The 22,173-nt window shown below is 40.3% G+C and overlaps 2 protein-coding genes across 3 annotated transcripts in view; one reads left to right on the top strand and one right to left on the bottom strand.

Annotated features, from left to right (window-relative positions):
- Window positions 1-529: 529 nt before the first annotated feature.
- LOC146689148 (desmoglein-2.1) lies at window positions 530-21,437 on the bottom strand. The gene is made up of 14 exons (XM_085437354.1): window positions 21,287-21,437; window positions 20,909-21,034; window positions 20,124-20,279; window positions 18,925-19,063; window positions 18,313-18,482; window positions 17,817-17,951; window positions 12,214-12,399; window positions 10,214-10,800; window positions 6,383-6,525; window positions 5,695-5,916; window positions 4,547-4,786; window positions 4,102-4,235; window positions 3,581-3,889; window positions 530-3,465 (listed from the first exon to the last, which is right to left on the bottom strand). Exons 1-14 carry the CDS (start codon window positions 21,326-21,328, stop codon window positions 2,767-2,769), a joined length of 3,288 nt encoding a protein of 1,095 aa, XP_085293480.1. The 5' UTR covers window positions 21,329-21,437; the 3' UTR covers window positions 530-2,766.
- Window positions 14,577-22,173, top strand: part of prpf38a (pre-mRNA processing factor 38A) — a 61,580-nt gene continuing 53,983 nt past the window's right edge. The window contains exon 1 of one of the 2 annotated variants that reach the window (XM_085437358.1): window positions 14,577-14,658. The gene's annotated coding sequence lies outside the window, so the exon portion shown is untranslated. Of the gene's footprint in view, window positions 14,659-15,031; window positions 15,118-22,173 lie in introns of those variants that run through there. The other variant, XM_085437357.1, reaches the window with a different exon arrangement.

Genomic DNA, 22,173 nt, shown 5'->3' with positions numbered 1-22,173 from the left:
GAACAAATGAGCCAAACCTGTTAAAATGTTAATGTAGCACCTACTCCCTGGAGTTGTGCCTCTTACTAGCAAGTGCTAGAGCCCTTCATATTGTCAGATTTCTGCGGTCTTTAGTTCCAGACAGTATAAAACAATTTAAGTGTTTTATGTTGTTACTTTGTGAAAGCTTTTTTTTTTTCTGTCAATCAAAAAGTAAATAAACACATCAGCATATTCTGGAAAGTGAGCTGTCTCATCTGCTTTCTTGTCCTCATAACATTACATGTATTTGTTGTGACATTTATCTCCAGACTGCCTTGGTGAAGAATGAACTTTAATTGGACTTAGATATGCAGATCCGTGTGTGTGTGTGTTTTAACAACGAGTCAGTGTTTGACTTTGTACAACATGAAAGTAGATTTGAAATCAAACAATGAGGCAGGGTCTGTCCCAGCTATCAGTTCAATTCAGTTTTATTTATATAGCATCAAATCCCAACAAGAGTCACTTAAATGTGCTTTACACTGTAAGACAACTTATAATCAGACAGGGATATCAAACTAATTTTACTTTCTTAAGTGAACCAGAGCAGTGAAATTCCTCTTTTGGTCAATGTAAAGATATTTAACTAAACATTTAATCCCTTATATTCTAATAAAAGAAAGTATAAGTACACTTGCAGCAATACATCTCACAAGTCTGCTCTCTCATGCATCCATCTGAGTATGAAAAAAGAAAGAAAGGACTTACAGAGAAAGAGCATAGGAAAAAAGTGCTGCCGTGACTGGGTGAATGAGTCAAGGTGTGTACTCAGAGTAGAAACGCGCTATATAAGAAGCAGTCAGTTTACCAAGTTTAAAGATATCATTCATCTGCTCTTCTTCAGTGCCTTGTGCCAACAGAGTGCAGAGCAGCTAATCTACAGAGGTTGATTATTTTGTTAATAATTTTACATCTTCATTGCCTATAACTCTGGATACTGTAGCTCTTATGAAAAAAGGGAACCTCAAATGAGACGTACTTGACTCCCTGGTTTGACTCTCAAATGCGCACCTTAAAGTAGATAGCTCATAAGCTGGAGAGTACTGACAGAGACTAGAAAGAGAGATCATATTTGTCCTATATTCATTGACTCCCTGTTAAATGAGAGCACTATCACATAATGAGAAAACAAACTCTTGGGTTCAAGAAACATCCATCTATCCTTTGCATGCTAAATGCAACAATCACCACACCTTTTCCCCCGCATTTATATTTTTGGGATCAGTTCATCCTGCGCATGCATTACAGAGTGGAAAATCAATCAAGCTTATTGATTTTAGCTCAGCAACACTCCACTGGGTTCACTGTCATTTTCACTAAGCCTCAGGTTCATGATGAACTCGTTTTGATATTTGATTTGATTTGATATACCTTTATTAGTTTTATAGAAATTTCACAAGGCTGCCGACCTATTGCACACAATGGCGGCGCCATCTTACCCTCCGACCATACATACATTACACAAAACATCACGTGGGGAAGACAGGTCAGAGAGGTATAACAATGGAAAAATGCACCACATGAGGAAAGATAAGGAGAAAAAAATAACTCCCCTCAGACTGAGCTCCAACAGGGAGATCAGTTTGAGAACAGAAATAAACACCTCTGCACATAGCAAATGAAAAAAACTCTTAATACACCAAAGAAACACATGACAAGCAACAGGGGTGGGTAAAGGGTGAGAGACAGCTGAATTAGACAGTACATCCGGGCCTGCACCCTTTGCGCTGGTCTCCATGATCCACCGTCAACATCGGAAGGGAATAAGCATCGAAGGCGTTTGGGAAGGGAGCGGGGATGAGTGTGTGCATATCAGTGTATATATGTATGTGTGTGTGTGTGTCCAGAGTTCAGCTGAGACAGTGTCCTTCGCCCTGCCAGGCTAAGTAAACAGTCTTCCAGCCAACCCAGGTGGCCTTGCATGGAATGGGAAGGAACAGTCTAAACACAGTTGTTATCAGGGTGTCGCTGAGAGGGTATCCACGTGAAGTGATGGTGCTTTTTACTTTAGTGCGAACAACTCATATGAATATGGTATTCCTGCTCGGGGGCCACTCGTTCCCATGAGCACAATTGCAATGAACATGACTGGCCTTTAAAAAAAGATTTAAGTTGATGTTATGAGCCAACTTCCAGTGTCAACTTTCACATGAATGCAATTGTCATGCAAGGTTTTTATATTACTATATTTGATGTGACTAGTATTATTTATTTCTTTTGCTTAAATACTGTTGTTGATCATATGACCAAATTATTAAGCTTGAAACTGACTTTCACACAGTCTACCACTCCTTCATGTGTTTTTGGAATACAGTTGACAGCTACTGACAGCCATTGTTTACACCAATGGCAGATTTTCTTGGAGCAGTGTTATGCTGATTTGATCAACTACGTCTGGACAAGTCTGCCTTGTTACTACCACCATCACAAACCTCTTAAAACATAGAATGGTCCTAACCACATCTGCCCATGTGTACTCCATGTGTCTACATACTGCAACAACAACAACCACCACCAACTCTTTTTTTGTTTGTTTTTTTTGTTTGGCAAGAAGATGTCCTTGTAGGCTATGATGCATACTGGACTGCCAAATCTAACACACTCTGAAGGGTTCTTTAACCAGAATAACACCTCTTGTCAAAATGCCCTGAGATGAGATTGGTTCCAACTGGCCTTCCTAATTCCTACTTTTGACTACTTTTATCCTTAATCGGCATACAATGACCATTTAGCTGCATTAGTTTCCTATCTCGTAGAGCCCAGGGGCATAGGTGGGCTTATGGGTAGGAAGGCAATGGGGCTGGTTGGAACACTGTGGCTAGCAGGATTTCTTGACCTCTCAATGTCCTGGATAAAAAATCGATTGGTTCCGTTGGAGCCATCTACTAAACATAGTGTGTTCTGTAGATGTGGTTGAACTACATATTGTATGGGTTGTGATACAGAGCTGGTGTAGTAAATTGGTTCCTGTTGTAGTAAGACAGTCTGAACTGGACTGGGTAGTTTATCATAATGACTAATATGAGAGGAACGTCTGACACTAGTACTCTTAGAGGTAGGAAGTGTCATAGATCGGGCAGTACTTACAGTACCGACAGATGATTGTAGTATATTTGTATTGGACGTTACTCTTTCTGTTTTTATGTCTGCATGCTTTGTTTCAACAATGTGCTCCTGTCTGCTCTTAAAAACTGGCTCGACAAAATCAGCTGTGCTTTTGATAGCACCTGCAACATTTTGTGCCAATATGGGTTTGGGGGACACTGTAGGAAACATACAGATCTCAGCCAGAGTCTTGAACTTTGGCCCAAGTTCAGTGAGGAAATCTAAGTCATTGTCATCCTCCAGAAGGCTGCAGCAACCCACAGAGCCAGCAGAGGAGCCCTGGCCCTCAAAATCATATTCCAAATGGGAATCCTCCACAGGAACAGCACATGCCGCTTTCTGTTTGAGGCAAATAAACAAAACAGTCAGTGGCATCAAAAGCTTCATTACACAGGAGTCCAAAGAGAAGATACTGTGACAAATAATTGCATGTATAGCTATTATACCATAGTACCTGAGAGTAGTAATCATTGAGAAAAGCATCAGGAAGGGCTATGTCCTCACACAGGGCTTCTGTGTGTTGTATACCCATCACTTTTCTGTTGAATGACGCACGCCCTCTGCCAAGGTTCACTGATTCCCTTGAAAATGTGTAAGCATTGTCAACCTCCATTACAGTCTGGACAGCTGCCTGATATTTCTGCTCGCTGCGGATTTGTATCTCATCAATTTCCATTATGTTTGAATTTTTCCTGTTGAAATTTGATGACTGTCCCATCTTAACCTTTTGGAGCATAACAGGTAAACTTTGGAGTGACATTTCCTAAAAGTAAAAGAAGAAGAAAAAATTATCTTTGAACACAACTTCTGTACGAAACGACATTGATTTCAGTTTTCAGAATCATGTTTTTAAAACAAAATTGAATCAGGGATGACTGACAAGCTATCGCATTCCTCCTTAAAAATCAGTTTGTTTTCTACATATCCACATTAAATAAAACAAAAAAATTTTCCCAGACAAACGTGAATGCCCACCTTATCCTCGCCTCTGCCTTCAGTATGATAGGATATGAGGTTTTCTTTGGGGAGAAATGGTAGCTCATTAAATTGTTCAGGAAAGATTTTGTCTGCCCCTGCATACTGACAGACCACCAGAAGAAATGGGATAACTGCACAAATAAAACATAGATAAAAACATTTAAATTCAAATGTAAAGATTCAAACTAAAGCATAAAAGTTTGGGCTTTTCATGTATTTAAACCTTTTTTCTGTTATGCACAGTACTTTTTCAGTATAGGTAAAAATACAATAGGTTGCAACAAACTAGTATTATATTTAAATAGAACTTAATAATACTATAGAATAAATAGCTGTACAGACACAAAATAGTCCTGAATATGTATTGAAAATCTTAAACACATGTTTTTCCCAACTAGGCCTGTTATACATATCATTAGTGGATGTTCTAAAATCAACTCACATAGCAGTAAGCAAAATGCCAGTAACAACAAGCCAATGGCTGGTGTAGCAAGCTTAGATGATGTAGTTTCTAGTCTTGCTGTTCTCAGGCTGCAGTCCTCTGTTTCCGAACAAGTACAAACATTCACCGTAAAAACTTCCTTGGTTGGACAAGACAGACCCTGGGCATCCAACACCTCTACCTGGAGATTATGTTGTCCAGGCCAGAGTGGCACATGAGAATGAATAGCAGCGCTTGTCTCTGGAGATAACAAAGCACAAAAAGTTTTCAAAGACAATTTCCCTCCACTACACTGCAACTCAAGCTTCGAATTAACTTTACTTCAGGATTTATTCTGCCTCCTCAAACAAAGCAAATACTTTGGAAAGGAAAAACCAATTACATTACATTACATTTAGTAAAAACAACATATAAAAATTTGCCCAAATTTCTTTTCTGTAAACTAGCAGCTAGTTTATTTTACTGCATGATATTAGAATAGGGTGAATTGGTGCCACTGTAATAGGATTAGAGGAAATAATTATTGTATTGTAACTGAAAATGTACACTATATTTCCCAAACACTTTACACACATATGAACTTGAGTGGCATTGCATTCTTAATCCACAGAGTTTAACATCATGTTAGCCCACCCTTTGCAGTGTCAACTCTTCAGGGAAGGCTTTCCACAAGGTTTAGGGGTGTGTTTACTGCGCCCATCAACTTTTATGGAATTGTTCTTAATCTAAATGTTTGGTTTATGATCTCTCTCTCTATTAAAATGAAAAACTGTTCATTTCTTTGTAAGTGAGCAAACTTGCATATTCTCAGCAGGGGATCAAACACTCATTTCCCCCACTGTATAGATAAGGCTTAAGTCTTTACGGTAAATCACTATAATAATAAAATTAGTGCTACAATTACTAAGGCAAAAATAAATAAATAAATTAAATTAAAATGGTAAATGGCCTGTGTTTGTATCGCGCTTTACTTGGTCCTCAAAGGACCTCAAAGCGCTTTAAACGTTCAGTCATCCACCCATTCACACACACATTCACACACTGATGATGGCAAGCTACATTGTAGCCACAGCCGCCCTGTTGCGCACTGACAGAGGCGAAAATAAATGTTTCCATTTTTTCTTTTGACCCAAACCAGATTTTCTTACCATTGATGACTTCTACAACCCAGCTGCCTTGTGTCCCATCAGGTATTATTCTGAACGTGAATGGAGCAGCATTGGGACTAACATCTTCATCAATGCCCGTAACGTAAACAGATTTCTGATCAGAGCACAGACTGGCATGGTTTGTAGTCAGGGTTGGACAGTGGTCATTGCCGTCAGTGACTTGAATGGCTATTGTTCCTGTTGCTGTCTTTGATGGCATGTCTGAAAAGCAGATACGGTAAATATGTCAGTAAGAATTTGAAGCAAATGCCGTGATTGCCATTTGCTGGACTGGTATACATAGCACCTTCCCATTTAATAATAATAATAATAATGGATTGCATTTATTTAGCGCTTTTCAGGACCCCTCAAAGCGCTTTACAATACCACTATTCATTCACTCTCACATTCACACACTGCCATCGGCCCCTCTGGCCATCACCAGTAGGCGGTAGGTGAAGTGTCTTGCCCAAGGACACAACGACTGAGACTGACCGAGCCGGCAACCTTCTGATTACAAGACGAACACACAACTCTTGAGCCACGATCTTAAAAGTTGTTGCTACCAATATTTTATTGGTAGTTAACTGAAATGAAATCCTTCAGTAGGGAAAAAGATAACCTTCAAACCTAAATATAAGAAGTGGAGGAAGCAGCAATGAAGTCTTAGTGTTGACAAGAGAATTACCTTTGGGTATAGCTAGAATCTTGGCGATATAGGTACCATTCTTCAAGTAAGGTGACTCCCTGTCTGGTGTCCTTTTGAGTTTAATTTCAGCTGTTTCAGCATCAATTGTAAACAGGTTATCTGGATCATAAGCTTTGGCATAACTGGAATGCAAAACATATATAAGAAAGAAGAAAAAACATCAGTAAAGTAAAAACGAGCATCAGTGAAGTAAAAGTTTCTATTTACATAAAACACCTGCTCAACATTATGATAAAGATGAAACCTTCAAAAACAAACAAAAAACCTCTAACACAAAGTAGTTTTTAACTATTTTATTAATTATAATAAATAATAATCATACCTGGTAATGCTTTACATTAAAGACTTTATATTATTAACATAATTTGTGTCTTGATAGGATTAAACAGACCCATCAAAGATATTTTAAATGCTAAGAAGAACACAGCTGTTAACGTTGTTTTATTGTTTTTACAGCTACCCCTGCTACCTGCTACGATTAGTTAATGTATTATTACACCAATTGACAACTTTTGCTGTTACCAGAGTAAAAGTAAGGAAAGAGCCCTCATTAAGATTAATACAGCTATTCAATTTCTTCCAATTCATTTTTGTTCAAATAGCACCAAGTAACAACAGAAACTATATTTTATTCATTTTTCTAAAACTTTAATTTATTTCTTGACTTCACTAGGATACTTTTCTTGTATATTATAGCTAAAATCATAAAATGTTACCAAATTTAAAAATAATTTAGTAAAGTTTAAAAAATGTCATCATTGATACTTTAGTTAACCAGTTATAGTCTTTTTGACACATAATATTTACATATGTGTTAATAAATATCTTGTAATGAATTTTAACCACATTACTGCCTGTTCTTAGAAAACCTTAATGTAAAGCATTAGCCATTATATTATTATTGCCATTACTGCAACACTCTGCTATACTTTGATCAAATGAAATAGGTGTTTGTTGAGTGACATTTTTATATAAATCATATCATTGGTAGCTTTGCCATTAATGGAAATTACTGAAAACTGGATCATTATGACTAGGTCAAAAGCTGATGACTGTTCAATTACTGAACATAAGTCTCACAGACTTTCACATCCCTAGCTCGTTTCCAAGCTAGGGATGTGAAAGTCACAATTCTTCAAGTATATGCTCCAACAGAAGAGGCTGACAATACTGACAAGGATGGGTTCTATGCGATGCTCCAGGATGCCATTGACAACTCCCCGCGTCATGATTTGCTGATCGTGGGCGGAGATTTCAACGCGCAAATAAGCAGTAACCGGGATGGCCTGGAATCGACTATCGGCCCGTTTGGAATCGCAGCAATGACAAATGAAAATAGTAGGCGGCTGATCTCGTTCTGTGCGGCAAACCGGCTGACCATCAAGAACACCTTCTTCAGCCACAAGCGGATACACAAGGCGACGTGGAAGGCCCCCGGTGGCAGATATACAAGCGAGATCGACTACATCTGCATATCATCCCGCTGGGCATCCACCATTAGCGATGTTAGAGTGTGGCGTGGAGCCGACATTGACTCGGATCACTACCTGCTAATTGCCAAATGTAAACTTCACCTGAAGCGCCTCCAACCACGACTGCAGCGGCCAAGTCCTTTTAACATTCAACGCCTAAAAGATGCAAATACGGCAGCAGAATTTCAACTCGAATTGAGAAACCGCTTCCAGCTCCTTGCTGCGGAAGGAAATAACAAAAATCCAGATACACTCTGGGATGGGATAAAAGAGGCTGTGGTCGGTGCAGCAGAATCGAAGATTGGTCGCCGACGGGGCGGCTTTAAGGAGCGCTGGATCTCCGACCGTTCATGGGAACTTATAGATCAACGTCGCTTGGCAAAGTCAGTTCGGGACCAGGTGGCCTTTGACCCACATGCTTCTGCAGACCAGCGTGAGAGGGCCATGGCCACCTACCAAGACCTTGCCCGACAGGTCAAACGCAGCTGCCGGCGTGACAGGCGTGAATGGATCGAAGCTAAAGGCATCGAAGCCCAAGAAGCAGCCGATCGGAACGACACCCGAACCTTATATCGCATTGTACGAGATCTAACTGGGGCTCGTGGTGGCCGCGGTGTTCCAATCCGAGACAAAAATGGACGTGTCCTCCTTACTGCAGCTGAACAAGAACAACGATGGGTCGAACACTTCCGCGATACTCTGAACCAACCTGAGCCACCCCAACGGTTCGAGGCCGAAGACCTGGCACCTTCCATGGATCTTCTTCCTGTCGATATCGGACAAATCAGCATCACTGAAGTCAAGACAGCGATCCGACTACTCAAGAGTGGAAAGGCCGCAGGCCTGGACGAAATCCTCGCCGAAATGCTGAAGAATGGTGGACCCCATCTTGAAGCCGCCCTTACAAGACTCCTAAACGCCTGCTGGGCAACATCACATGTACCCGATGATTGGACAAAAGGCACCATTATCAAACTTCCAAAAAAAGGTGATTTGGGTGACTGTAACAACTGGCGGGGCATCACGTTGCTGTCGGTACCCGGGAAAGTGTTTTGCCTCGCTCTTTTGAATCGGCTACGACACGCTGTGAACGAACGATTGCGAGAAGAGCAGGCTGGGTTTCGGAGTGGCCGGTCATGCGTCGAGCAAATCTTCACCCTCCGCATGATCATTGAACAAACATTGGAATACCAAAAGAAGATTTCTATTAATTTCATTGACTTCGAGAAGGCTTTTGACAGCGTCCACCGGCCGACTCTATGGGCTATCCTACGCCACTATGGAGTCCCTCAGCAGTTTGTAGATGCCTTTCGTTGTCTCTACTCCAACTCCCGTTGCTGCGTCCGGACGGATGACGGCTGCACAGCCTTCTTCAAGATCAATACTGGCGTCCGACAAGGATGCGTGCTATCCCCTTTCCTCTTCCTGTTGGTAATTGACTTCATCATGCGACGATCAGTTGACCAAGCTGACATCGGTGTGCCCTGGCACGAAGCGCGTAATCTCACTGACTTGCACTTCGCAGATGACATCGCCCTGCTGGGCTCGACTCAGGAAGACCTCCAAAAGTTGACCGCGGCCCTGCAGAGGGAGGCAACGAAAGTTGGATTAAGAATCAGCGCCAAAAAAACCAAGGTACTCCGAGTTGGCTATGCACGTGCCCGCATTCCTGTCATGATCAACCAACAACGTGCTGAAGAGGTGGAGAATTTTACATATCTTGGCAGCATCATCTCGAATGACGGGGTCTCTGATCGGGATGTCGACGCCAGAGTAGGGAAGGCAGTTGGTGTCCTGCGACGTCTCCAACCTATTTGGAACTCGACCTCCCTGAATGTAAGGGTCAAGATCAGACTACTGAACTCTATAGTCTTCCCTAATCCACTTTACGCTAGTGAAACCTGGCGCTCAACAAGTGCAATTATTCAACACCTGAACGTGCTTCAACAACGTGGCTTGCGGCGAATCCTGAGAATTTCCTACCGGGACCGAATAACAAATGAGGAGGTCCTACAAAGAGCAGGCACCCGCCCATTAGCCGATGTTGTTGCAGAAAGGCGCTTTCGCTTTGCGGGACATATTTTACGCCTACCCCCTCATCGCCCAGCTAAGATTGCCATGACATGGCGTCCACGCACTGGCAAGCGAAAGCAAGGCCGACCAAAGACCACATGGCGTCGAACATTTATGGACGATCTGAGAACTGTCGACATTGCCTGGGACGAAGCTGAAGCAGTCGCTGCTGACCGACATCGATGGAGATCACTAGCTGCCCGATGCGCCACTCGGCGTAGGAGGAGGAACTAAGTCTCACAGATTTTACTGTAACTTGACAAACCTGACATCTTCAGCTGTTTTTCCTGTATCTGGATCGGTGGCAGCAAACACAGCGATCTTGCCATCTTTAGGTGCTTCCTTTGGGTCCTCGGATACATGAACAATCTTGGTGTCAGGTATAAATGCTGGACCCTCTGGTACATTATTAACTGATATTTTAATGGGGTAGCTTTTTGGTGCATCTGGCTTCAGCTTTGTTCCTGGTCCTGGTTTAAACTTCACATCAGTGCCCACTTCAGGTCCAACTCCAGGGCCAGCCTCCACCTCAGGTTTAAGTCCTGCATCCAACCCTATATCCCCCTCGCCTACATCCAATTCCACATCTACTCCCAGCTCTGTCTCTGCACCCACACCGGCACCAGCACCAGCACCAGCACCAGCTCCTGCCCCGGCACCAGCACCAGCACCAGCACCAGCACCAGCACCAGCACCAGCTCCTGCCCCGGCACCAGCTCCAGTAACTAGAGGGTTACCCTCTCCAACATGAACATCCACATCCATGTGTACAGCACTACCAATCACAAACGGAGCAATATTCTCAATCAAAAGGCCAAGCTCAAGCTTCTGGACTTCTTCAAAATCCACAGGCTGCAAAATAAATGATAAAAGATAAAATGAGTTACTTGAGAGAAAACAGACACACACAAAAAATGAAATACATTCAAGAGACAAACCCAGAACTAGCTGCAAATTAAAATGTTTGAAGTGAGTTTATACAAATACATAGTGTAAAACATTGAACACGTCACCAATTTCTAAAGGTGCTACTGTCATGAAATTCTCACCAGATGTTGAGAACAACCAATCCACCAATCCACACATGTAGAGAAATCAAACTATAGATGTTCATGGTTTTAAGTTTTAAGTATTGAGTTATGTGTAAAAATGAGAAATGTGGTAACAATAAGAACAGTGACAGACTGAACTAAATTATATTAAATCTAAGAAAGAGCTCTAGTGTATACAAACCGCTCAATATATAAAGACCCATAATATTACAGTGATAACATATATATGTGGTGATATGCAGTGCTTTTTGACCTCCAAACATGGCATCGGCAGACCAGAAGATATTCTCTCAGGATCTCACGAGCTTGCCTAAATGTTGGTCAGCAAACTTTAAATGCACTTCAAGATGTTTTTTCTTCAGTGAGCATGCCTACAGGCCATAGTTTGAGTGCATTACTTGTTTTCTTTAAAACAATTCAACCTGCTGATTCCAGGTTTTTCTGTAGCTCTCAACAAGTGGACAACTCTGCTGATAATTCTTTTTACTCTGTCTGAAATCTTGTGGGGGAGCACCTGGTCATGGCCGGTCTATGGTCTTTCCACTCCCTGGTTATGGCCCTAGCAGTGCTCACTTAAACATTCAGGCAGGCGGGCAGGATTGCTTCTAAGTACCGACAGATTTCAGCTGGTGTCATGACTTTCCATTCCTTTTTGCACCTCCCTTTCTTCATGTGCTCAAGACTTTTTTCGCGGTGTCCCTGCATCTGTGGTTTGTTTTCTTTGCAGGTATGAATTGCATGGGTCAGGTTTAGGGTTGGGCAGTAACACATTACTGTAATCTGATTACTTTTTTCAAGTAACGATTGAAGGGATTACTATTGCAAAAAAAGTAATAAGAGTACTGTTACTTTCCCTTGAGCATGCTGCGATACTGCGCTACTAAACCGTGATTGTGTTTGTTATAGTGTCTCTAATATTACATATTCTGGTTGTGTATCATGTTTTTTTTAAATTGTAAGTAAGTAATAAAGTAACTAATTACTTTTGAAAATATTTAATCAGTAAAGTAACAGGATTACTTTCTTGGAGAAGTAATCAGTAATTAGTAACTAATTACTGTTTTCAAGTAACTTGACCAACACTGGTTGCGACTGACATCTGGTGAAAATGCTTTTATAGCTCCTTTAAAACTAACAAAGGTGCTACTGAAATATCGAAAATATTGAAACTTGGTGACACGTTCAGTAGTTGTTTACCCGCTGTATTAAATACCTTTATCAACTTTAAGATGCCCTCGTTGGTTTCCTTGTCTGTCTCAATGGAAAAGAGATTATCTTCATTTCCTTTGGAAATTGTGAAGCGAGTCAGCCAGTTGTCTGTGTATTGTTGGTCTTTGTCCAAAGCCTTGATTTTCATCACCACGACATTGTCAACATTTTCATCCACTGAGCCAGAATACTGAAATTAGAACAGCGTGATAAAGATACACCCCATTATGAAAATGTTTTTGTAATAATACGATGTTAAGTGCCTGGAAATAATACATGATTTTAGTAATTCAAACTTATCCTATTGTCATCTTGTACTGTTTTTTCTTTATCATTGTGCTTACAGTGCTCAAAAGACTAGAAAAACATTGAAATTATATGAAATGATAAACTGTACATAGTTCCTTCTTAAATTTTCTATAGCTTTCTGTAAGGTGGTCTCTCACAGTTAGCATTCTTGTTAATTTTAGATTAAATGAAATCCTGCCAAAAATTCATGCACCGTTTTTTCAGTGTCATTCTGAAACAGGATGTTTTGTATTTACCAGATGAAAAACGGCAGTTCTGTTTTTTCACCAATAATTATCATAACCCCAGTGTTAAGCGATCCATCAGTCCATCCTTCAGAATGCCATGCTGTGAACCACTGCAGTGGAAGCTGCAGGTCTCCACCCGATGAAGCTAACAGAACTACATCATCTACAAAAAACAAAGATGAAATCGAGCCGTCCCCTCATCCTCAGACTCTGCTTCTATTATAGAAGGCCTGAGATGAGATTGATGAGATTCTCAAAGTATTTCTCCAACTCTACAGGCCTGACAGGCCAGGCACCAGGGTAGGACCCAGGTAATCCTGTCCCGCACAGTGTACACTGGACCCTTGATTTATTACAACGTAAATGGGTTATCTGAATCGCTCTTTGTCTGCTTTAAAACATGCTGCAGATTAATAGTGGTAATAAAACAGTGATCACTGACCTTTTTAGGGCATTTTTAGAGCAAAGAATTAAAGACAACAGCCTTAATGAACACAGTGTAGTTTGTACTCGGGAGCAGGGTTTATGGGGCTGTAAGAGGCTTGTTGGAATCTCTGAGCTTATGGTGTGCTCATCCATAGCAGGAGGCACTAATACTGTCTTGCTTGGAAGTTTTTCTCCTGGCTTGGATGCTAGTTTTGGTTAAAAGTTAAAACACGATGCATGCTTTATAAAAACTGAACAGCAGACATCGTTACATATTTAGTACACTATAATACTGAGTAAGTAATAGGGATAATAAGTAATAAGGTAGAGCTGACTTAAAAACTGTTTATAACAGTAACCTGGAACAACATGAACAACTCACATGACATTACAATGTAAGTATGCTTGAAAACATGCACTCCTTCCATTTTATTGAAAATTGGCCCATGCTCAACAAAGCAAACTGTTAGAGTGAATTGTTAAATGTTTGTCATTTTTATGTTTACCATTTGTACATCGTTTTAACTCTGATGAAAGAAATTCCACTGTCCTTCCCCCCAGATTCTCGAGGTTCTAGGTGGGGGGCTGTAGTCTTTTATCACAGACACATCCTTGTGCTTTTGATGTAAGCTTCCTGCGTTTACGACCCTTTGGTCAGCAGGAGGTCTGACACACACACACACACACACACACACACACACACACACACACACACACACACACACACTCTTACTTAAATACAGAAGTTCACACATATACATACAATGCCTGTCTAACCAAGGGGGCGTGGCTTTGTTCTGACGTGTTTTGTGTGAACTGTCTCTCAATAAAAGGCAGCAGGAGGAGGTCAGATCTGGAGGTCATTTTCATGGTGGACACAGTCGAGGCCTCCCTTGCGCAAATAATCGATCGATTGACTGTCTTGTTTTCTTCATGATGAATAAGTCTCTAGAATTAGCGGGGCTTGTGGAAACACAGACCCAACACAAACATTAAAACTATATTGAACTTGAGCTCAGGAGAGAAATTGTCACGATCCTGGGTCTTTGGACCCAGCGTTTTGAGTTTGAGTTTATTTTGATGGTTAAGTTCATTGGGTTATCTAAGTTCATGTGTTTATTAGATTCCCTTGTGTTTTCAACCCGTGTTAAGTCTTCCTTGTCCTTTATGTGTTTCATGTCTTTTGTTGTCAAGTTCATGCAATGGCGTGTCCAGCGGGGTGGCCTGGGGGGGCACAGGCCACCCCCCCAACCAGACTGGCCACCCCAGGTGCCACCCCAAAGGCAAAACAATACAATTCAATCAAATATCAAATGTCCGATTATGTTTTCACGGTGAACCTCAGATATCCGAGTGTAAGTGAATGCAGCATCGGCTTCTGCGCTATGTGCATCACGTTAGCAAAGGTAGGAGAGCCAAGCAAGAAAGACGGCACTGCAGGAAACAATTTTTCGGTGAAAGAAAATGAGGACAGAATAAATGTCCCGGTAAGTAATATTAAGTTTGTTGAGTTTAGTAAACTTCGGTGAAATTAGAATACCAAGGAAAAAATAACACTTAAAGAATTATTGCAGCCCTCGAATATTTCTGACAGTATGCTACTGAGGGCAGCTAACATAAGAGTCATGAGTTATAAGATATCATCTAAGTCGTAACATTGCTGTATGGAGCTGCAGATTTGGTTGCAGGTTAACATAGCTGGACTGGCCATCGGGCATACCGGGCATATGCCCGGTGACTTATTTTTTATTTTTATTTTGTAAGGGCATGAACAATGAGAGGTGGTGGATTGGCCAGATGCAGGTCGATGTGTAAAAATAACTCAGTTGTTTGGTGGTGGCTATGGCGGGGCTTCCACAGAGGCAACAGGTGGATGAGGGAAGGGGAGGCAGGAGGAGAGACCCGAGGCAGCCGCCAGTCCGAGTGTCAGGTGAACTGAACTTCAGGTAAGAAGTTATGACCTGCAGTCTATCTGGGTCAGATATAAACTAAGTTTAGGTGGAGTTTATTTTCGTTGTGCTGACTTTTTACCGTCAGTTGCAATAACTCATACTGCCCGAGCTAGCATGACGGAGTTTCTGTACAGCTGTTCAGTTGCTATGATGTTACTGATAGTGAACTTTATTTTATTCATAAGGTTAGTTAGTAGAGTTGCCAACGGCTCCTTAAAAATGGGATGGTCCCTCATTCAGAGAAAATATTATGCATTTGGTATTGAGCTGAGAAGAGACGCAGTTTGTCCCGAACTTTAGCTAGAATGGAAAAAGACACAAAGCTGGAGTTATTCTGTCGTTACGCTGCACAGCTGCCTCTTCTCTCTCCCTCCCTCTTCTGTTGCTACTTCAATCATGAAACTGATCAATGATCAGCTGATCAGCTTTTCTCTCTTGTTTATTTATCGCCCACTTTGTGCCAGAAAGAGGAAACCAGCAGATGTCGCTCTAAACAACAGCAGCACGTTTAAGCTTGATCAGCTGTTGTTAGAATTTATTTAATATTAATTTCCAGTATCAGCTGATGTTTGCTGGAGCCACAGCTGTAAACCTGCTGGTCATGATGTCAGTTTGGATATGTGGTGAGAGGGAAACATGAAGATGAAACCAGGAGATGTCCTTACTGGATCATCAGAGCTGAACAGGTGATGGAGAAACAGGTTTAGGTGACATGAATGAGTTGAAGGGAAGTTATGAACTGTTTCTGAGAGACAAATAACACCAGGATCCTTTTTTACGTAGCTGACAGCTGGTAACTGTGCAGGGGCGGGTCTAGCAAAGTTATGCCAGGGGGCCAGGTAGGGCATTAACAGGGAGAGGTGGGGCACAAAGAAATACTTTTCTTTCTTATTCTCATTTAAAATATCTCGCTTTTATTAAATAATTATCTAAATCTTACAACCAAAGTTTTTATCTGATGTAAAATGTATAGAAATCATACATATACCAACAAGACTGTACATCACTGTCACAACAGCATTTGTTTTCATTCAAAGGCTTTATGGTTTTAATACCTGGTGGGCCGGTCTGTAGTCAAAATGCCCGATTTTCTGTCCCAGTCCAGCCCTGCAGGTTAATACTGGCAGTGTCACCATGCCAGCTGACTGTATTTCATCATCAGCCAGTGTTGTTCTTTATCAATATTACCAAAGTTTACCATAAGGCAGCATAGAAAGTATTTACTTGCTTTCAGGTTTCATTCAAATGTTAGTCTTTTCAGTTGTTTCCCCACTTTTTTCCTGTTTCAAAATCAAACACCAGTTTGTGAGAAGATTATCTTCTTTTTTTAACAGGCAGAGAAAGTTTTACATTGGAATTGGCTAATTTGTCAATTGTTTGTTACAAATGTTCGTATTTTAATATTCAAAAATGTTTTTGCCCAAAACATACGTATGTGCACTACATGTCAGTAAAAATACTATGCAAATATTGCTGTCCTTGAATGCTGAGTAAACACTGACAAAGCACTGATTGTATCTCTTGTACTTTATCAACGCAGTATCTAAAAACTTTGCACCGTAGTGGTTAAAATCTCATTCTAATAAGAGTTAAAAGCTCATTCGGTTATTAGGTTTATAGGATTATTGAATTATGGTTAATGGTTGGTAGAATTTTTTTTTTAAACATTATCTGCCAATTACATCTGCCACCCTTCTCCAAATCTGTGCCCCTACCTGCCCCCCCCAACAAAAAGTTTCTAGACACGCCACTGAGTTCATGTTCTCATGTCTGTATTTCATTATGTTTCCTGTTTTATTTTGAAGCGGTCCTGTGTTCCTGTGTTCATTGTGTTTAGTTTTACTCTCCCCTTGGTTATGTTCATTTCTTTCAGCTTTTTTCCCCATGTGTTCCCACTTCCCTCATTACCCTCCTGTGTGTACTTAGTCCGTTTGTTTTCAGTCATTCCTTGTTAGGTTGTCTGCTAGTCCACGTTGTGTTTCCAGGTATCCATGCCAGTTTTCCATGTTTTAGTTCACCCAGTTTAGGTTTTTGTTTAGTTTCACCCAGGCCTTAATAAACGGCTTGTTTTTGTTTATCCACGTCACTTTTCACGTTCTGTTTTGGTCTGCATTTGAGTCCTTTTCACAATACATGCAGTCTGCCTCAGACAGACTGTGACAGAAATATTTTCTGAAGTAATAAATCAACAACTGAAACTGGTTTTTGCTACCAAGGGACTTACCCCATGGCAATTAGAAAGAATGCAGGGTAACTTTCTTCCTGTATTACTTTTCAAATCCATAAGCTATGTCTAAATTACATAGACAGTCCAAAGGAGCAAACTCCAGAGCTTTCCAAAATGGGCCAACACAGTTTAAGAATTTTTTAAACACCATTTTGCCACAATTTGTCTGACACGCAGATGAATACTTTCATACTACGAAGATGGAAATGAATCTACGACTGCTTCTCAAAACTCTGGGAACAGGTAGCGTGCAGAAGTAACAGCCTTTTACTGCTACTGGATATTCCTAAACTCCCTGCAGCTTGGGCCACCAAAGCACACTTGATACCACTAACGTAAAGTGCATAACTCAAGCCATCCATAAATAATGAGACAGACACAGCTATGTACAGTTGTTTTGAAAGTGATTAATGATATAAGAATAAATTTGGATGCCTTAAGAACAAGTAAAGGCCATATTCATCACCTCAGATTTTTCCAGAGTAGGTATGTTATCATTGATGTCCAGGATCTTGATCTCTACAGTTCCAGTTCCTGTTAGTCCACTTGCTGCTCCTCCCATATCAGTTAGTTTTATAACCAGGCTGTAGAAGTCATAAGTCTGTGAAAAGGAGGTGAAAACGCATGACTTATATCCAAATACTTCAGAAGAATTGTAATCATACTAAGCTAAGATGAGTCGGACCAGTCGGTCCTGTTTTCCTTCCACGATGAGAAAATCACTTTTGCGCGTTTAGCAGGTATGGTCCAATTATGACATCTGCACACTGTCTCTCTTAAGAATATTTTATTTTAATTACATTTTCAGTCCAGGAACATTGTTTTATTGTACCTGACAAAGATTGCCTGAACCAAAATGTATATATTTAAGAAATATATTAAGAAAGCTAAGAAAGAAATTCGTGCAAAAATGCAGAAGCATATATGTGTCTTGCTGTACGTGCAGTGACTGCTAGCCTCACCTCTCTGTCCAGCGTGGGCTCTTTGACGTACAGTTTTCCAGTCTTTTCATCTAAATGGAACATGTGACCTGTGCCTTCTGGCTTCTGACTGACGATGCTGTAGGAGATCTCTGCATTAATTGTTCCAGCTTGATCGTTGTCTTTACCCTTAAGCTGCATGACAAAGGTTCCTGCAGTGGAGCACAACAGCTCAACATGATCATTTGACAAACAACTTTCACATACATAATATATGCAGACTGTGTTTATATGCGACAAAAAAGAAGGTTAGAGGCTGATTCGCAAAATGAATGTCAACTGGATCTTATAGAACGCAGACATATTTTAACAGTTTTTAAGATGTAAATATGATGCGGACGGCTGTGACTAAGCAAGTCGAAGGTCGTCTGTGAAATGTTAAGCTTCTACCCCAGAGTTCTTCTGTTCTTCTTTTCCCCTGTCTGTCATGACTCCCCCTCTCTCTATTGCTCGTGCAATATCATCTCCTAGGCTGAAGAAATATCTTCAGAAGAGGACAGATTTCAGGGATTTTCTCACAAGAACTCCATAAAAGCTAAAATGCAATTTGTATCCCATCACATATAGAAAACTGTGTTTAAAATCCATCATTACCTTTTTCGCTTGCCTCATTAATGTTTCCAGTATGCAGCTCAAAAGAAGGAGCATTGTCATTTTGGTCCTGGACTGTTATAATCAGTGGGATGTTATCCTCTGCCGTGGTCCCATTCCTGTATCTAGCGATCCCTGATAGCTGTGTAAATTGTGAATGACAGACTGAGATAGTTTTAAAATGTAACTTTTAATATGTAATACAATTATATATAGAAACTATATTAATGACTTTGGAATTTCAGATCGTACCTGGAGTTCTATGGCCTAAGATTAAAATTGATCCTTCAAGTTCAACTTTAAAATTCAACTTTTACTGAAGAAAAGTCATTTCTTTTCTTCAGTAAAATTTGCAATCTGGTATTAATCTGGTGCGATAGGGCCCTTCTCTATAAAGGGGAGAGTAAGAATGAGTTTAGGGAGAAAAACAGGAAGGAAGGAGGCTATTGGACACAGTTGTGGCAGGTTGAAGGTGGTTGAAATTAAACACTCCGGTGAGAGAAAAGGACATTTTAAAGGAAAATACTTTTAACCTGGCCTGAGTAGTTTTGCTTTTAAAAATAATTACATTTTATCAGAAGGAGGATTGATTTTAGATTGGATTTATGTGGACTTGTTGTGATAAAAGACTGGACTGGAAACTGTTGGTTTTGTGGCCTACTTCATAAAACAAGCTGCAAAGCAAGTTTGCAAATTGGCATCAGTGAGCTATCACCAGCTATTAGCAATCAGAAATTGTGTAAGCTTAAGATAAGCCATGAAGAAGGGACTGACTTACAATTGTAAGAATGACAAATCAGCTGGAGCTGCCTGTCATCCAACAGCAGTATGACCAGCAGTCCTGGCCACCAGCTAATGGCAATGATTGACTCTAATAGTTTCGGTGAAATACAAAGGCCAGAAATAAATGCAATGACTGTACTTCTGTTTGACATTCATAATATATATTTTAGCTGCTAGTAGCTAATGTTAGCAGCTAATGTACATTCCTTCAACCATACAAAAATGCTAACTCTATTTTTCTGCGATTGCTGTGGATACGTTCCCTGATGTCTGTATCTCACAGAAGTGGAGCTGAGACCAGGAATGGAATTCCATGATATTGTTTGGTGTTACATAATAGAGAAAATGGTGAAAGAAAACTATGCAGAGTAAAAAACAGAAAAGAAAAAATGAACAAACAAACATCAAAACAAACTTACATTGTAGGATGGGCAGCTTTCCCGATCCAGCAGATCAGTGATACGTACAAAACCAGTCTCTCGGTCCACCACAAAGAGGTTTAATGGATTTTTATCTGCCCCTTCTCCAGAAAGGAAATATTGAACTATCTCAAATTTGTCTTTATCAGAGCGTATCTGAAATAAAACAGGGGGAGCATTTACTGTAAATTACATAGTAAGACTTGGTAAAATAGATGGTAAACATGTAAAAAATTGTTCTACTATTGAAGTTGAACTTAAGTCTCAGACAGTGATGTCAGGTTGGGGTGCTTCTTAAATATTCCTTGTTATACTTTTTAGCAAGAGCAAGTATGTGTTCAAGAACTGTTTTTCACTCTCTACTGGAATTGTTTTTGTAATAATACAAAAACTATGCCAAAGCACTGCAGGTACAACAGATACTGCACAGACATAGATGATGTCTAAACTTTTAATTTTACTATTGAAAAGAAAGAGTATATGCAGAACTTTACAAATGTCTGCACCTGAAATGTATCACTGCGATCATATTGGATTTGCAAATCCTTTAACAATTAGTTTTTAATAGGAAATCTGCACTGACAGCAAACCTATGACTTGTGGTTGTTTTCAAGTGTTCAACTGTGAGTACAACTGGACTTTTTTAAAGGAATGTTCATGACATGCTATCCTAAAGTAGCGGAAGATAACCAAATGATGTGATAGAAGCCACTCAGCCACTGCTTAAAAATATAACGTGCATATAACATGTGTATATGCTATAAAGATTTCAATGAGCTGAAGACCTTTGCAATGTGTTCCAAATGGGTGTAGTCGATGTTCTCCATCAGCTTTGTAGCAGGAGGAATCCACTCTCTCCGATTCCTCCTCAGTTTCTTTACCTTCTTCTCTTTGGCCTCAGAACTCATCATCTGTAATGACAATAGTACAGTTAAATCCCTCAGTCCACAACAAAACGCTGGGCGAGGCTTTCTTATTTTCCTTACACTGTGTTATCTGCGAACCGCCAACTTTGATTGTAGCATATAAATAATAATCTGTGTTAGGCAGTAAAATAAATAATATCTGACCGCACCACTTCATGGTGCTGTTTTGTCGCTTTAAATAAGAAGAAGGATGCCCTAGCATGTTAATGTGATAATAGTTTAAGACTGAATACTCACTAAGGCCAGTAAAAATAGAAGCAGTAGTCTCAACTCCGCCATGAGTGCAGAGACGCGTTGGGATGTGTTGAGTCAGGTTTTCAAAAAATAACAAACCGATGGGCTGTATGTAATCTAATAATGTAATAATGTAAAGACACACCCACATCACGTTTAAGTCCGTCCCTCTATAGGGCTTGGAAACATGATGTTACCTCACAATGTGCTGCCAACACACTCTGTGATGTGCAGGCCCTTTCTATTTAGCGTCCTTATTTAACACAAGCATGTACAGCATGTACTTTTGAGAGTTAAAGGTGTGTCTTATCAGCACAATAATTTTAAAGGTAATCCACACCTAAAGCACACTTCAAAGGCATTCCGTGAGAAGAGGCTACTTTTCAAAAAGATAAATGAATAACTAGTTTAGCTTTTTTCAGTGTTTTCCATGGTAAAATTTAAATAAGTTCTTTGATTTTGGGAAGAGAGTCTGGCAAAATGAATTTTGAGTTTTCCTGACTGTCTGTGCAGTTTATGGAAAATTAATTCCGCCAGATTGATTCCAGATGTTGGCCTTCCACTAAATACTTGTTACCATTTAACATTCAAGTAAAGGATCGACTGGGCTGAAAACTATCAGAGAGAGAGACTTTAGACTTTGTGAGTGGCCAAATCATCAATCTAGAACATTCATAAAAGAAAACTGCAATATCAGATGAGGGACTGTTTCATGTATAGGGGTTTTGAGTAGGGCTGGGCCATATTATACCGTTCACGGTAATACCGGTATAATGTTAGGCAACGATAGGAAAATGAAATATCGCGATAGAATGGGAGTAAAACGCGCATGCGCAGTGCCTTTGTTTTCATACGCACATGGCCGATTGTTGAGTGAAACAGATGAACCA

The sequence above is a fragment of the Copadichromis virginalis genome, linkage group LG17 (assembly GCF_057382275.1).
Source record: "Copadichromis virginalis isolate Kocher_CV1m ecotype Utaka linkage group LG17, C_Virginalis_male_GT1.1, whole genome shotgun sequence".
In the NCBI taxonomy this organism is placed as follows: domain Eukaryota; kingdom Metazoa; phylum Chordata; class Actinopteri; order Cichliformes; family Cichlidae; genus Copadichromis; species Copadichromis virginalis.
Note: the sequence above shows the minus strand (reverse complement) of the source record. Positions and strands in the feature narration are given on the sequence as shown.

Coding starts and splice junctions, on each gene's coding strand:
- LOC146689148 (XM_085437354.1), bottom strand. CDS start 21,328: ATGGCGGAGTTGAGACTACTGCTTCTATTTTTACTGGCCTTA. Junction 19,064..20,123: donor AAAGCTGCCCATCCTACAAT/GTAAGTTTGTTT, acceptor CAATTTACACAG/CTATCAGGGATCGCTAGATA. Junction 3,466..3,580: donor TCAATGATTACTACTCTCAG/GTACTATGGTAT, acceptor TGCCTCAAACAG/AAAGCGGCATGTGCTGTTCC.